We start from the raw sequence: 15,698 nt of genomic DNA, 5'->3' as shown, positions 1-15,698 counted from the left end.
AATGTTTTCTACTAAACAGAAAAATGAAAAAAAAACCATCAGTATCATCAGTATAATAATTTATTACCTAAAAATTATATTAAAAGTTTAAATAATTTTTCTATCTAAAATTCAGTCCACATCATCAATACGTTTTCTAAGCATTAAAACCAAGTCAAATAAATACATCCATTTCCCCAAATCATTGAAATAAAATAAATAAGTACAAAGAATAAACACACAATAAAGATTCCAAAATTTTACAAGTCTAAACCTGAAAGTAGTCAAACCTGCAATTACTCCACTTCCAAACAGCAGGTTACTAAGAATCTTGAGGTTCACATTGCGTCATCAAACCTGTGAGTTCTCATGTGAACTGTTACATTTCTTTTGAGTGAAACCTTTTCTACAGGACCTGCAACAGAAAGGTTTCTAACCAGTGTGAATCTTCTTGTGATGAAGTAAACTGGATCTACACAAAACATTTTCCTCGCTTTTCACTAAGGGTGCACCGATTGCAGTTTTTGCTTTGGGGCGCTCTAATAGTCACACCTCTCAATGGAGAGCAGAAGAGAGCAGTGGCTGAGGTCAATAAAATTGGGGGATCAGACCAGCTTCACATGCAAGAATTAGCTGATGTCCCAAAATTAAGGAAATCAACATAGATTAATCGGCTGGCTGATAAATCAGTGCAGTGCTACTTCTCACGTGTGTGAATTCTGATGTGAGATTTTAAATGGCGTTTTTGAGTGAAACTTTTTCCACAGATCTCACATGAGAAAGGCTTCTCACCTGTATGAGTTCTCATGTGAAGATGTAAATTGTGGTTTCTAGCAAAACATTTTCCACAAGTCCCACATGAGAAAGGTTTCTCACCTGTGTGAGTTTTCATGTGAATAGTTGCATATCTTTTATTAGTGAAACTTTTACCACAGGTTTCACATAAGAAAGGCTTCTCACCTGTGTGAGCTCTGATATGCCCAATCAACTCAGGATTCCTCTGGAAACTTTTTCCACAGGTTTCACATGAGAAAGGCTTCTCACCTGTGTGAGCTCTGATATGCCTAACCATGTCAGATTTCCTCTGAAAACTTTTTCCACAGGTTTCACATGAGAAAAGTTTCCCACCTGTGTGAACTGTGATGTGACTAACCAAGTTAGATTTCCTCCGGAAACATTTTCCACAGTTCTCACAAGAGAAAGGTTTCTCACCAGTGTGAATTGTCATGTGATCAAGTAAATGAGATTTAGATACAAAACTTTTTCCACAGGTTGTGCACGTGTAAGGCCTCTCACCAGAGTGAATTTTCATGTGTGCGTTTAAAATGCTGATTCGATGGAAACTTTTTCCACAAGCTGCACATGTGTACGGTTTTTCCCCTGTATGACTTCTCATGTGATCGTTGAAATAACTCTTGTTAGGGTAATGTTTTCCACAGGTGGAACATGTGAAAGGTTTCTTAGCCGTGTGAGTCTTCATATGTGTTTTCAAGGAATAATTTTGAGAAAAAGTTTTGTCACAAATTTTACAAGAATATAGTTTTTGTTTTCGGTGAGCTTTCTTGTGCTTTTTTTGTTTTGAAGTCTCAGTTTTGCCTTTCTGTTTGTTCACCAACATGTCATCAGTCTCCTGTTTCACCACAAGCTGTACTTTATCCTGACTGATGCAGAGTTGCTTCTCTTCCTCTGTGAACTGTTGAGGTTCTGGTTCCTCTTGTTCCTGTTTTATCTGCAGAGGTTCTGGTTCCTCTTGCTCCTGTTTTATCTGCAGAGGTTCTGGTTCCTCTTGCACCAGTATTATCTGCAGAGGTTCTGGTTCCTCTTGCTCCTGTTTTATCTGCAGAGGTTCTGGTTCCTCTTGCACCAGTATTATCTGCAGAGGTTCTGGTTCCTCTTGCTCCTGTTTTATCTGCAGAGGTTCTGGTTCCTCTTGCTCCTGTTTTATCTGCAGAGGTTCTGGTTCCTCTTGCTCCTGTTTTATCTGCAGAGGTTCTGGTTCCTCTTGCTCCTGTTTTATCTGCAGAGGTTCTGGTTCCTCTTGCACCAGTTTTATCTGCAGAGGTTCTGGTTCCTCTTGCACCAGTTTTATCTGCAGAGGTTCTGGTTCCTCTTGCTCCCGTTTTATCTGCAGAGGTTCTGGTTCCTCTTGCACCAGTATTATCTGCAGAGATTCTGGTTCCTCTTGCACCAGTATTATCTGCAGAGGTTCTGGTTCCTCTTGCACCAGTATTATCTGCAGAGGTTCTGGTTCCTCTTGCTCCAGTATTATCTGCAGAGGTTCTGGTTCCTCTTGCTCCAGTATTATCTGCAGAGGTTCTGGTTCCTCTTGGTCCTGTTTTATCTGCAGAGGTTGTGGTTCCTCTTGGTCCTGTTTTATCTGCAGAGGTTCTGGTTCCTCTTGCTCCTGTTTTATCTGCAGAAGTTCTGGTTCCTCTTGGTCCAGTTTTATCTGCAGAGGTTCTGGTTCCTCTTGCTCCTGTTTTTTCTGCAGAGGTTCTGGTTCCTCTTGCTCCTGTTTTTTCTGCAGAGGTTCTGGTTCCTCTTGCTCCTGTTTTTTCTGCAGAGGTTCTGGATCCTCTTGGTCCAGTTTCATCTGCAGAGGTTCTGGATCCTCCTGATGTAAAGTGGAGTTTTCCGGGTTGCTGGGCTCATTCAGAACCTCCTCCTCTTTAGACAAGCTGCATTGTGGGAGATCTGGACAAAAAGAAAACAAAAGCTTCAAAATGTGAATCAATGAACCCTTCACTTTCATTAACAAAAGCTACAATAAAAACAGTCTTCAGCAAACATGTGCACGTCCATAAAATAATAAAATCTCTGCCATAGTTCGTCTTTTGGAGCAGAAACATTTGGTTTAAATATTTAGTATTTTACTATAAGTTACTGTGTGGTCATAATATATAATAATCACCATTATATTCTGTGATAATCGATATTTCTGTAATATTCATAATAATTGTCCTTCCCTCTTTTTTGTTTCTGTTTGTTAAAACGGTGGAGTACTCCCTAAATAATCCAGAAATGTATTATTTTAGTTTATTAGTAATATCAGAAATTGTGGAGTACGCACTATTCAGATCAATATTATACAGCCCAGAAATGGAATCAGAATAACTACAAACTTGGAATCCAGAAATACTTAACAGGAACAGTCACAGCTTAGTTTATATTACTTTTAACCCAGAAAAGGAATTAGATCAGTCTCTCTTTAGCTTATTTTATCAGAAACTGTAGAGTACTCAGTATTTAGAAATGGAGTTGGATACTCAGCAACGCTGAATAGGAGCACTTAGTTTACATACCTTAGAACATTAGATTAGTTTCCTTTCCTTTTTTTCCCCCTTGGTATGTTATTTTGTTTGCATTTCCTTTTAACTCATGTAAAGCACTTTGAATTGCCTTGTTGCTGAAAATGTGCTATATAAATAAAATTACCTCAGCTCATTAAAAATTATAGTATGACTTAGTGCATCTTATAACATTCACCAGGAAGGTTTATACAGGTGGTAAAGACTATTATCTATATGCAATTCTTTCACTCTCTCAAAAGTAAGATAACTCTCAAATCTTCTGTTTTTGTTTTGAAGGTTTTATAAAGACCCAATGTGAGGAAAAAGAGGGAGACATTTTTAAAGAGACGGATTCACCTCACATCGGACTCAATTCTCAGCTGCTGAATCATTCTGAAGCAAGAATGTGTGTTTTATTGTTTTTTGTTTTCATATTTTCAGCCGATGAATCGTATTGGATCAATACAATTCAAAAAAACTTCATAAAATTCTTAGTAAATATAGCTTTGATAGCCGTTTGAATAAAGTTTCTAGTAAAAAAAAAGGAAAAAAAAGTGTATTATAATCGATTAAATGCGCTGATACTTTATTGTGCCTGCCAAACATACAACACTGAGTGGAGAGGACGACCGCTCCAAGATGGCTGCCCTAAATCTCATCAGCTACAATAGGCGAGAGCGGTCCATGTATGAGGTTCCAGTTTTATCAAAAATAAGTAGAAGTCATAAGTGTAGATGTCGATCTATGTTGCATAGGTCTATGTTGCATACGAGTTTGCTGCACATGTAGTTCATGTAGTTGGTCCGTGTTGCTATTGCCTGTTCTCGTCGCCATTAAAAGTCTTGAAGTAGGTCATGTCTGATCAAAGAGTTTATTAAATATTACAAAAATATTGGTCTTTCAATATCAGTGGTTTCAAAATACTTAGATTTCTACCTCGTAGTGTCTTTATGCATTAGTTAGGGGAGCTAACGAGGTTGATGGGTGCTATGCGCAGCCTTCCGTTTTTATTTTCTTTTTAATCTGTAATATCTTGACCTTTAGAAAGGAGTTTCACTTTCAGAAAGTATTTCAACTTCTCATTTACTTCAACGCAACTCAGTTTTTAACAAATTCTGTAGTTTTTGGTGTACTTCTAAATCTGCTCCTTACTCGCATCTTTTTGGGCCTGCTACTGCCTCTAGTGGCGTGGGGTGGTAACACAACTACTATAATTACTAAATCAGAATACCACAACGTCTTTATTATTTACTATTAATTTTGGAATTATGTCAAAAGACAAAAGATGATTTATCTTTTGCCAGTAAGATTAATTACTGGCATTTTTTGCCAGTCAAAGATAAATTATCTTTTGTCAGTAAATGATAAAATATAAATTATCTTATCAAACTTTTTTTTTTCATTTTCTTAAGGATGTAGAGCTAATTAAATGACAAACAATACTTTTATACATTATAAATATCTACATACCTCCATCAATTACAGAAGGAACAAAGGAAATAAGGAGACATTAAAAACATGATCAACTATAATAAAACTACAATTTGCAATGTACATGTAAGAAATTTACTTCAGCAAAAGTCAATAACAAATGAATTAAGAACAGAAGAATAACCAGGGTTGTTAAACAGATACTAGCAAAAATTCATATTTTTGTTTTTATGATGCCATGTTTAATATTCTGAGAGACTTTGTTGGTAGAGTTATACAAGAAAAAAATAAGATGAAAATGATTTGATCTATAAAGGTGGAAATTTTCCTTTGACTCTAAAACGATAAATCATATGCATAGAATCACATTATCAACAATTTGTGAATAGACCAAAAACACTTGGCACGCTATAAGTAAATGTTATTTAGTTTGGTTAAGAATAATTATTGCACCATCGGGCGCCATTTCCTACACTATCGCGGCCTTCCGTTTAATATCTTTTGAAATTTGTGATACATTTTCATTTTTAAGAATGATTTTCACTCAGTATGTTTTTGAACTTCTCTCGTATTTTCTTCTGTACAGCTCAGTTTTTTTTAAAAACAAATTCTGTAGTTTTTTTCGTACTTCATATCTGCTCCTTAGTCGCATCTTTTCGGTGTCTACTGCTGCCTCTAGTGGCGTGGGGTGGCAACACAACTAATCCAATTACATTACTAATTCAGAATACCACAAAGTCTTTATTATTAATTCTGGCATTACTGGAAGAGTAAAGAATAAATCCCCTCACAAAAGAACATACCTTTTCATTTTCCTAAGGAAGTAGAGTTAATTAAATGAAATAAACAAGAACTGAAAGTGGTTCCAGATTTTCTTGATGGCCAACCTGTTTAAACTGAGGCAAAGTTTAAATTCCTTGTGTCATTCCTGGACAGTCAGCTCAACTTTGCTGAAAACACTGACTATATATTTAAGAAATGTTCTCAAAGACTCAATATTTTAAGAAGACTAGCTTGAAGTTTTGTACAACCTTAGCTCGAGGTTGTTAAAACTTAACATTTTAACTTGAGTTTTAAATAATCTCAAGTTAAAACAACATTTTAACTCAAGTTTTAACTTTTCATCTCCTCAGTTGGTTTGGTCACATGAGCTGCAGACCAACAATCTTAAGAATATTTTGAATGGCAGGTATAACAGCAGGTAAATAATGGTGAAACCAAAAACATCTCTGTCTCAACTGTTTCCTACTAGGCCAGGACCCCTCCACCTCGTTAGCTGTGAAAAACTAATGCACAAAGATACTATGAGGTAGAAATCTAAGTATTTTGAAACCACTTTTATTGAAACTACTGATATTGAAAGACCAACATTTTTGTAAAATCTAATAAACCCTTTGATCAGACATTAACTACTTCAAGACTTTTTAATGGCAAAGAGAACAGGCAATAGCAACACGGGCCAAGGACATGAACGACAAATGCAACATAAACCTGGAAGTAGTGATGGACTCTGACCTGAACCTTCAGAGCCACATAAAGACAGTCACAAAGTCGGCCTTCTATCACCTGAAGAACATGTCCAGGATTAGAGGACTAATGTCTCAGTGCGATCTAGAGAAAATCATCCATGTGTTCATCTTTAGTTGCATTGATTACTGCAGCAGTGTCTTCACAGGTCTGACTAATTAATCAAACAGCTGCAGCTGATCCAGATGCTGCTGCTGTAACTAAAAATTAAAAGGGGTGCAGTTTTTAATTATGTTTTCATTTTTATTTATTTTATTTTATTTGACTGTTTATTACTCTGTGTTTTTGTTTTTAATGATGTAAAGCACTTTGAAATGCCTTGCTCCTGAAATGTGCTATACAAATAAAATTTGATTGATTGACATATGCAACATAGACCATAGACATCTACACATATGACTTCTACTTATTTTTGACACAAATGGAACCTCATATCCAGGAGGCGTCTATTCTTTTATTATGTCTATGGGCTCATCAGTAAAACCTGAAGGTGTTTCGTACCTATTCGGTGTAAGATGATCTTCGGTATCCGGGTGAAATCCAGCGGTCTGCGCTGATCCTCCATCTCTTCTTCGATCTTGACGTTGATTTCTTTCAACTCTGTGAATGTTTCTTCAGCAGGAGTTTCCTGCTCGTTGATAAACTCTCTCTGAGGCGGAACTGAAGACATTTTTATTAAAAACACTCACATATTTAGCTAAACTTCAAACCCGTTTTCCCACAACCGTCTAACAAAAGAAAAGCTGAGAGTATCCCGTGTCCTCTGTTTTTATCTTTTGTGTTTCACTTCAGTGGCTGTACTGAAGAAACTGGAAATTATTTTTAGTTCCGCTTTGAATTTTCTGCTGCGAGTCTCCTCTTTTATTGAAGGGTTTATTGTTAGTGGAAATTTAGAAAATAGTTTAATTTATATGTGTAACCTGGGGTTGTGACTCTTTTTGTATGGTGGTAAAACATAATGCTGCTTGATAACTCAAGACCAAGTACAAGTAGGGAGGGAGAGTTTAGTGAGAACCACAGGTGTCAAACTCCAGTCCTCAAGGGCCGCTGTCCTCCAGTTTTTAGATGTGCCAGAGGTTCAAAACGCTGGAATGAAATGGTTTAATTACCTCCTCCTTGTGTAGATCGGTTCTCCAGAGCCTTAATGACCTGATTATTCTATTCAGGTGTGGTGCAGCAGAGGCTCATCTAAAAGTTGCAGGACATCGGCCCTTGAGGACTGGAGTTTGGTAACCCTGGCAACAGATCAGTCTGAAAAAAACAAAACAAACAAACAAACAAACAAAACAATAAAAACACTGATAATATTGTTTTGTTGTTCTTGCAATATTGAATAAAGTGGTGTTTGAATTAAAATCACTTAAGTCTCATTGGTAGCTAAGAGTGATAGCTCATCAGAGTAAACTCCTTATTTTTATTTTCCATTATTATTCTTTTATTTCACCACCTCAGTTCACCCAAGTGAAAGGCAGAATATAAAAAAAGCTTTTTATGGTTTTTATTAAATGTTTTTATAAAAAGCTTAATTTGCTAAAAAAATTTAAATAAAATGTTTATATTAAACTTTTAATGTTTAATAAAAAGCTTTTATATCAGAAATGTGACCTGACACGGAAGCGCCTTCGTGCTGCCACCTATTGACAAGAACCTGCTACTACACCTACATTGTTTCAGCTGTTGTAGAAATCAGTGACTCAGCTATTTTTCTACAATCTGTGCTGAATTCATTCCAATGGATTTCAAACATTCATATGCTGGAGTATGTTTAAACAGTCACATTCAGTAACATGGAATATTAAGTTTATTTCAGTGGTTCAGTCAGTTCAGTGAGTGAAAATGATCTTAAGCACATTTAAATTTGCCAGCTTTAAATTGTATATATATATATATATATATATTATCTCTTTTTATATAGAAATATTGCTTATAAGTATGACGATAACCACAATGCTTTCATTGTTCTGGTGTTTTAAATCAGTGTTTTTTCAATTGTTCCTTCAGTGACCTTTCATGTTTTCACATGCAATATGAAACGTTTTTCTTTTTCAGTCAATTATATTCATAATGAGGAATGATGAATATTGAAATCAGATGGAAACACTGTAACATCTTTTATTATAATATAATAAACATTCAGTGGAACTGCAGAATTTAAAGCCAATATTAAACTGAGGAAAAAGAATTTTCTACAATGAATAAAAACCTATTAGAAATCAATTAATTAGACTTAAAAAAATACTAGGTTATTCAATTGAAATTTAGGGTATGCTGTAAATCACCTCCATTTTTTAAGTGAAATAATTTGAGAGCTTAAATAAAATCAGAAAAGCCAAATCTTTATACCAATGTTTAATTTAAGATATGAAATTTGTCTTGCATTTATGACACTTTGTTTTACTTTTCTCAGTTAGTTTGTGACTATTATTTTTTATTTCTTCTTTTTTCTGCTCAGTTTATTGTATCAAACATTTTTATTACTAATGTTTGCCTTGTCATACTATTTTTCTTGGGGACAAAACCCATAAAAGATTGCTATAAATCCGCCTTTTAACTGAAAATTTCACGTGCAGCAATGATTTGTGGGTAATACTCATCGTCAAAGAAAATGCTGTCTCAGCGTAAAGATGGAAATCGGACAGAAAATGGGCAAAGCGAAGGGCGGATGTGGAGAATGTGGGACGCACTGCGAAGCCTTCAACATGAACGCGCATTTGAGAGACGGACACTACGCAGCCGCAGTGAGCCGCTATCAACCCGCTTCTTTTTAAAACGTCCTCGACCCGATTCTCCACCGTCCTTAGAGGGAAAACCTCTCGTAAAGAAACAGATGTGAGAGGCAAGACGCAAATCCCAGACTGAACAATGACGGTGAGGATGAGTACAGACAATTAAAAAAATGGTGTTAATCAGTGTGCTGCTGTTATATCAGACAGAATGGACCAGGAGAGGAACTGACCCATCAGAACCTAAAGAACCAGACATCAGAGTCTCTTCATCCCTCAGTCCTCTCCTGAGGCTGATATGGTACAGAACATTTAGCCATGATTAAGTTTCTTATTGTGGTTTTAGTAGACTGTTCTGGTTTAATTATCTGCTTATTGTATAATAGCATCAGCCAAAATAACATAAATGGTGATTTAAAGAACAAATCATAGTAATAGATTAACAGTAAATACAAAAATATTTCCTACTTTAAAAGGTTTGAGGGCTTTCTATACGTTTTATTTAGAAATGTTGAAATATTTTACGACTACATTGTTCAGCGGTCATTTAATGTAGAATTTCACCATTAACTTGGTTTACCAGTTTGGATAATTTGACTTTTTATTAATGAAGAAAAAACATGCCAACCAAAAATGTACCAGGCACAGACCAGCAACCCAGGGGCGGTTCTAGACGGGGGCCGACATGGGAACCGAAGAAATTATACTGAATAAATGCCTTTTGTTAATATTTAGAGGTAGATTTATTTAACATTCACAATTTTACCTTAATTCATGCAATGTTAAGGAGGAAGAGATGGGCTCTGCTGCAGTATATATAAACGTTTTCCCGATTTAATGTTTTCTACTAAACAGAAAAAAGAAAAAGACCATCAGTATCATCAGTATAATAATTTATTACCTAAAAATTATATTAAAAGTTTAAATAATTTTTCTATCGAAAATTCAGTCCACATCATCAATACGTTTTCTAAGCATTAAAATCATGTCAAATAAATACATCCATTTTCCCAAATCATTGAAATAAAATAAATAAGTACAAAGAATAAAAACAATAAAGATTCCAAACTCATCATTTCTAAATCTGAAAGCAGTCAAACCTGCAATTACTCCACTTCCAATCAGCAGGTTAAGAATCTTACTTGAGGTTCACATTGTACCATCAAACCTGTGAGTTCTCATGTGAACTGTTACATTTCTTTTGAGTGAAACGTTTTCTACAGAACGTACAACAGAAAGGTTTCTAACCCGTGTGAATCTTGTGATGAAGTAAACTGGATCTACACAAAACATTTTTCTCGCTTGTCACTAAGGGTGCACCGATTGCAGTTTTTGTTTTGGGCCGCTCTAATAGTCACACCTCTCAACGGAGAGCAGAAGAGAGCAGTGGCTGAGGTCAATAAAATTGGGGGATCAGACCAGCTTCACATGCAAGAATCAGCTGATGTCCCAAAATTAAGGAAATCAACATAGATTAATCAGCTGGCTGATAAATCAGTGCACCGCTACTTCTCACGTGTGTGAATTCTGATGTGAGAAGTTAAATTGCTTTTTTGAGTGAAACTTTCCACAGGTCCCACATGAAAAAGAACTCTCACCTGTATGAGTTCTCATGTGAAAATGTAAATGGTGTTTTCTAGCAAAACATTTTCCACAGGTCCCACATGAGAAAGGCTTCTCACCAGTGTGAACTCTGATGTGACTAACCAAGTTAGATTTCCTCCGGAAACATTTTCCACAGTTCTCACAAGAGAAAGGTTTCTCACCAGTGTGAATTGTCATGTGATCAAGTAAATGAGATTTAGATACAAAACTTTTTCCACAGGTTGTGCACGTGTAAGGCCTCTCACCAGAGTGAATTTTCATGTGTGCGTTTAAAATGCTGATTCGATGGAAACCTTTTCCACAAGCTGCACATGTGTACGGTTTTTCCCCTGTATGAATTCTCATGTGATCATTGAAAGTACTCTTGTGAGGGTAATGTTTTCCACAGGTGGAACATGTGAAAGGTTTCTTAGCCGTGTGAGTCTTCATATGTGTTTTCAAGGAATAATTTCGAGAAAAGGTTTTGCCACAAATTTTACAAGAATATAGTTTTTGGTTTGGGTGAGCTTTCTTGTGCTTTTTTTGTTTTGAAGTCTCAGTTTTGCCTTTCTGTTTGTTCACCAACATGTCATCAGTCTCCTGTTTCAGCACAGACTGTACTTTATCCTGACTGATGCAGAGTTGCTTCTCTTCCTCTTTGAACTGTTGAGGTTCTGGTTCCTCTTGCTCCAGTTTTATCTGCAGAGGTTCTGGTTCCTCTTGCTCCAGTTTTATCTGCAGAGATTCTGGTTCCTCTTGCTCCAGTTTTATCTGCAGAGGTTCTGGTTCCTCTTGCTCCAGTTTTATTTGCAGAGGTTCTGGTTCCTCTTGCTCCCGTTTCATCTGCAGAGGTTCTGGTTCCTCTTGCTCCCGTTTCAGCTGCAGAGGTTCTGGTTCCTCCTGTTCCCGTTTCATCTGCAGAGGTTCCGGTTCCTCTTGCTCCCGTTTCATCTGCAGAGGTTCTGGTTCCTCTTGCTCCTGTTTTTTCTGCAGAGGTTCCGGATCCTCCTGATGTAAAGTGGAGTTTTCCGGGTTGCTGGGCTCATTCAGAACCTCCTCCTCTTTACACAAACAGCTTGTTGGGAGATCTGGACAAAAAGACAAAATAAAAGCTTCAAAATGTGAGTCAATGAACCCTTCACTTTCATTAAAAACATGTGCATGTCCATAAAAAAAATAAAATCTCTGCCATAGTTCGATTTCGGAGCAATTTTTATTTACCTTATTTGGATTTTAATTGCACATGTATTGTAAAATCCAAAATTTTTATCTTTCAGACAAACATCTTTGTCTAAAGGTTTTTAAGACAATCTTTTAATAGTTTGAATGGCAGGTATAACAGCAGGTAAATAATGGTGAAACTAAAAACTCCGTCTCAACTGTTTGCTGAAAGAACTTGAAAGACGGCAAGAAATATTTCAGCAGAGAGCATCCATCGTCTTTATTCATCAGTTTGAGACTGAGTTCATGAAGGTGTTACTGTGTTCCTATGGCAACCAATAACATCTATTGGAAGTTATTTGCTGCGCAATAATTATTCTTAACCAAATATTCTTAACCTATAGCGTGCTACGAGTTATTGCTCTATTCACAAATTGTTGAGAAGGTGATTCTATGAATCTAATTGATTGTTTTAGAGTCAAAGGAAAATTTCCACCTTAATAGATTAAATTATTTCCATCTTATTTTTTCCTATACAACTCTAACAAAAAGTCTCTCACAATAGAATATACATGGCATCATAAAAACAAAAATATGAAATTTTGCTAGTATCTGTTTAACTATTTTTCTGTTCTTAATTCATTTGTTTATTGACTTTTGCTCAATTAAATTTCTCATACATTGGAAATTGTAGTTTTATTATAGTTGATCATATTTTTCATGTCTCATTTCTTTTGTTCCTCCTGTTATTGATGAAGTTATATAGACATTTATAACGTCTGAAAGTATTGTTTGCCATTGAATTAGCTGTACATGCTTAGGAAAATAAAAAAAAATATGTAGTTTGATAAGATAATTTATATTTTATCTTTTACTGGAAAAAAATGCCAGTAATTTATCTTACTGGCATGTTTTGCTATTAATTTCGTAATGCCGAAATTAATAGTAAATAATAAAGACGTCGTGGTATTCTGATTTAGTAATTATATTAGTTGCGTTACCACCCCACGCCACAAGAGGCATTAGCAGGCTTGAAAAGATGGGACTAAGGAGCAGATTTAGAAGTACACTGAAAACTACAGAATTTGTTAAAAACCGAGTTGCGCTGAAGTAAATAAGAGAGAAGTTCAAATACTTACTGAAAGTGAAAGTGAAGATAGATTTAAAAAGAAAATAAAAACAGAAGGCTGCGCATAGCAACCATCAACCTCGTTAGCTGCCCTGACTAATGGATAAAGACACTACGAGGTAGAAATCTAAGTATTCTAAAACCACTGATATTGAAAGACCAACATTTTTGTAAAATCTATTAAACCCTTTGATCAGACATGACCTACTTCAAGACTTTATAATGGTGAAGAGAACAGGCAATAGCAACACGGATCAACGAAATGAACGACATATACAGTGAACGCATATGCAACATAAACCTGGGAGAAGCGATGACCTCTGACCTGAACCTTCAGAGCCACATTAAGACAGTCACAAAGTCAGCCTTCTATCACCTGAAGAACATCTCCAGGATTAAAGGACTAATGTCTCAGCGCGATCTAGAGAAACTCATCCATGTGTTTATCTTTAGCTGCATTGATTACTGCAACAGCGTTTTCACAGGTCTGACTAACAAATCAATCAAACAGCTGCAGCTGATCCAGATGCTGCTGCTGTTCTGACTAAAACCAGGAAAGTTAAAGCACAAAACACCAGTTTTAAAGTCCCTACACTGGCTTCTTGTAGCTCACAGAATAGACTTCAAAATACTGTTAGTTTATAAATCACTGAACGGTTTAGCACCACAATACATTAAAGATCTGTTGTTGTTGCTGTACCAACCTTCTAGACCCCTCAGATCTTCTGGTTCTGGTCTGCTCTGCATCCCCAGAACCAGAACCAAACGAGGAGAAGCAGCATTCAGTTTCTATGCACCACAAATTTGGAATAAACTTCCAGAAAACTGTAAAACAGCTGAAACACTGGGTGCCTTTAAATCTCAACTTAAAACCCACCTGTTCAGAGTTGCTTATGGCTAAATTAGGGTTAGAGTCCCAGTTGACGGCGTTTCAACTACAGTTCTAAAGGGCTAGAAAAAGGGGTGCAGGTTTTAATCATTTTTATTTTTATTTATTTTAATTTGTGTTTTTGTTTTTAATGATCTAAAGCACTTTGAAATGCCTTGCTCCTGAAATGTGATATAAAAATAACATTTGATTGATTGACATATGTAACATGGACCATAGACATCTTCACATATGACTTCTACTTATTTTTGACACAAATGGAACCTCATATCCAGGAGGCATCTATTCTTTTATTATGTCTATGGGCTCATCAGTAAAACCTGAAGGTGTTTCGTACCTATTCGGTGTAAGACGATCTTCGGTATCCGGGTGAAATCCAGCGGTCTGCGCTGATCCTCCATCTCTTCTTCGATCTTGACGTTGATTTCTTTCAACTCTGTGAATGTTTCTTCAGCAGGAGTTTCCTGCTCGTTGATAAACTCTCTCTGAGGCGGAACTGAAGACATTTTTATTAAAAACACTCACATATTTAGCTAAACTTCAAACCCGTTTCCAGACAACCGTCTAACAAAAGAAAAGCTGAGAGTATCCCGTGTCCTCTGTTTTTATCTTTTGTGTTTCACTTCAGTGGCTGTACTGAAGAAACTGGAAATTATTTTTAGTTCCGCTTTGAATTTTCTGCTGCGAGTCTCCTCTTTTATTGAAGGGTTTATTGTTAGTGGAAATTTAGAAGATAGTTTCATTTATATGTGTAACCTGGGGTTGTGACTCTTTTTGTATGGTGGTAAAACATAATGCTGCTTGATAACTCAAGACCAAGTACAAGTAGGGAGGGAGAGTTTAGTGAGAACCACAGGTGTCAAACTCCAGTCCTCAAGGGCCGCTGTCCTCCAGTTTTTAGATGTGCCAGAGGTTCAAAACGCTGGAATGAAATGGTTTAATTACCTCCTCCTTGTGTAGATCGGTTCTCCAGAGCCTTAATGACCTGATTATTCTATTCAGGTGTGGTGCAGCAGAGGCTCATCTAAAAGTTGCAGGACACCGGCCCTTGAGGACTGGAGTTTGACACAACAAACAAACAAACAAACAAACAAACAAACACTGATAATATTGTTTTGTTGTTCTTGCAATAATTAATAAAGTGCTGTTTGAATGAAAATCACTTATGTCTCCTTGGTAGCTAAGAGCTTGGTAGTTCATTAGAGTAAACTCCTTATCAATTTAACTTCTTCCATTATTATTCATTTATTTCACCACCTCAGTTCACCTGAGTGAAACGCAAAATATAAAATAATTACACACAAACTAATGTGTTCAAGCTTTTACAGTTAATTATGAAGTTTTATGCTTTTTATTAAATGTTTTTATAAAAAGCTTTATTTGTTAAAGGTTTCTATAAAATGTTTATATTAAACTTTTGATGTTTAATAAAAAGCTTTTATATCTGAAATGTGCTAACACGGTAGCACCTTCGTGCTGCCACCTACTGACAACATCCTGCTACTACACCTACATTGTTTCAGCTGTTGTAGAAATCAGTGACTCAGCTAATTTTCTACAATCTGTGCTGAATTCATTCCAATGGATTTCAAACATTCATATGTTGGAGTATGTTTAAACAGTCACATTCAATAACATGGAATATTAAGTTTATTTCAGTGGCTCAGTGAGTGAAAATGAGTTTTCAACACATAATTTAAATTTGCCAGCTTTATAATGTATATATTTTTGTCTCTTTTTATATAGAGATATTGCATATAAGTAATGATGACATATTTCTCTGGTTTTTGTTTAATTCTTTTTCAAGTGTTGCCATGGAAAAACACCGACTACCCTGACCCCTGCGTTAAATCTGGTCTAGAACCAGCCTCCAAACCTCACTCCTTATTTATATAAATGTTTTGATAATACTCTGTAAAATACCATAATTTTCACATAACTTTTATACTTTTGGCTGTTTGAGGACACATTTTGAATATTAAATC

At 36.0% G+C, this 15,698-nt stretch overlaps 1 protein-coding gene across 1 annotated transcript; it reads right to left on the bottom strand.

Annotated features, from left to right (window-relative positions):
* Window positions 1-42: 42 nt before the first annotated feature.
* Window positions 43-14,351, bottom strand: LOC106913460 (uncharacterized). Its single transcript, XM_088015191.1, has 5 exons — window positions 14,051-14,351; window positions 10,467-11,622; window positions 8,818-9,023; window positions 6,729-6,911; window positions 43-2,673 (listed from the first exon to the last, which is right to left on the bottom strand). Exons 1-5 carry the CDS (start codon window positions 14,217-14,219, stop codon window positions 677-679), a joined length of 3,711 nt encoding a protein of 1,236 aa, XP_087871317.1. The 5' UTR covers window positions 14,220-14,351; the 3' UTR covers window positions 43-676.
* Between the last annotated feature and the right edge of the window lie 1,347 nt (window positions 14,352-15,698).

Source organism: Poecilia mexicana, unplaced genomic scaffold (genome assembly GCF_051168715.1).
Source record: "Poecilia mexicana isolate PSO_F unplaced genomic scaffold, ASM5116871v1 scaffold_18, whole genome shotgun sequence".
Classification (NCBI taxonomy): Eukaryota; Metazoa; Chordata; class Actinopteri; order Cyprinodontiformes; family Poeciliidae; genus Poecilia; species Poecilia mexicana.
This window is presented reverse-complemented; position numbering and strand designations above follow the sequence as displayed.

What these genes read in the sequence shown, in the direction of transcription:
- LOC106913460 (XM_088015191.1), bottom strand. Translation starts at nt 14,219, where the DNA reads ATGTCTTCAGTTCCGCCTCAGAGAGAGTTTATCAACGAGCAGGAAACT. An exon ending in GATCGTCTTACACCGAATAG is followed by an intron (nt 11,623 to 14,050) that starts GTACGAAACACC and finishes CTTTTTGTCCAG; the next exon opens with ATCTCCCAACAAGCTGTTTG. An exon ending in AGCATTTTCTTTGACGATGA is followed by an intron (nt 6,912 to 8,817) that starts GTATTACCCACA and finishes TAAATATGTGAG; the next exon opens with TGTTTTTAATAAAAATGTCT.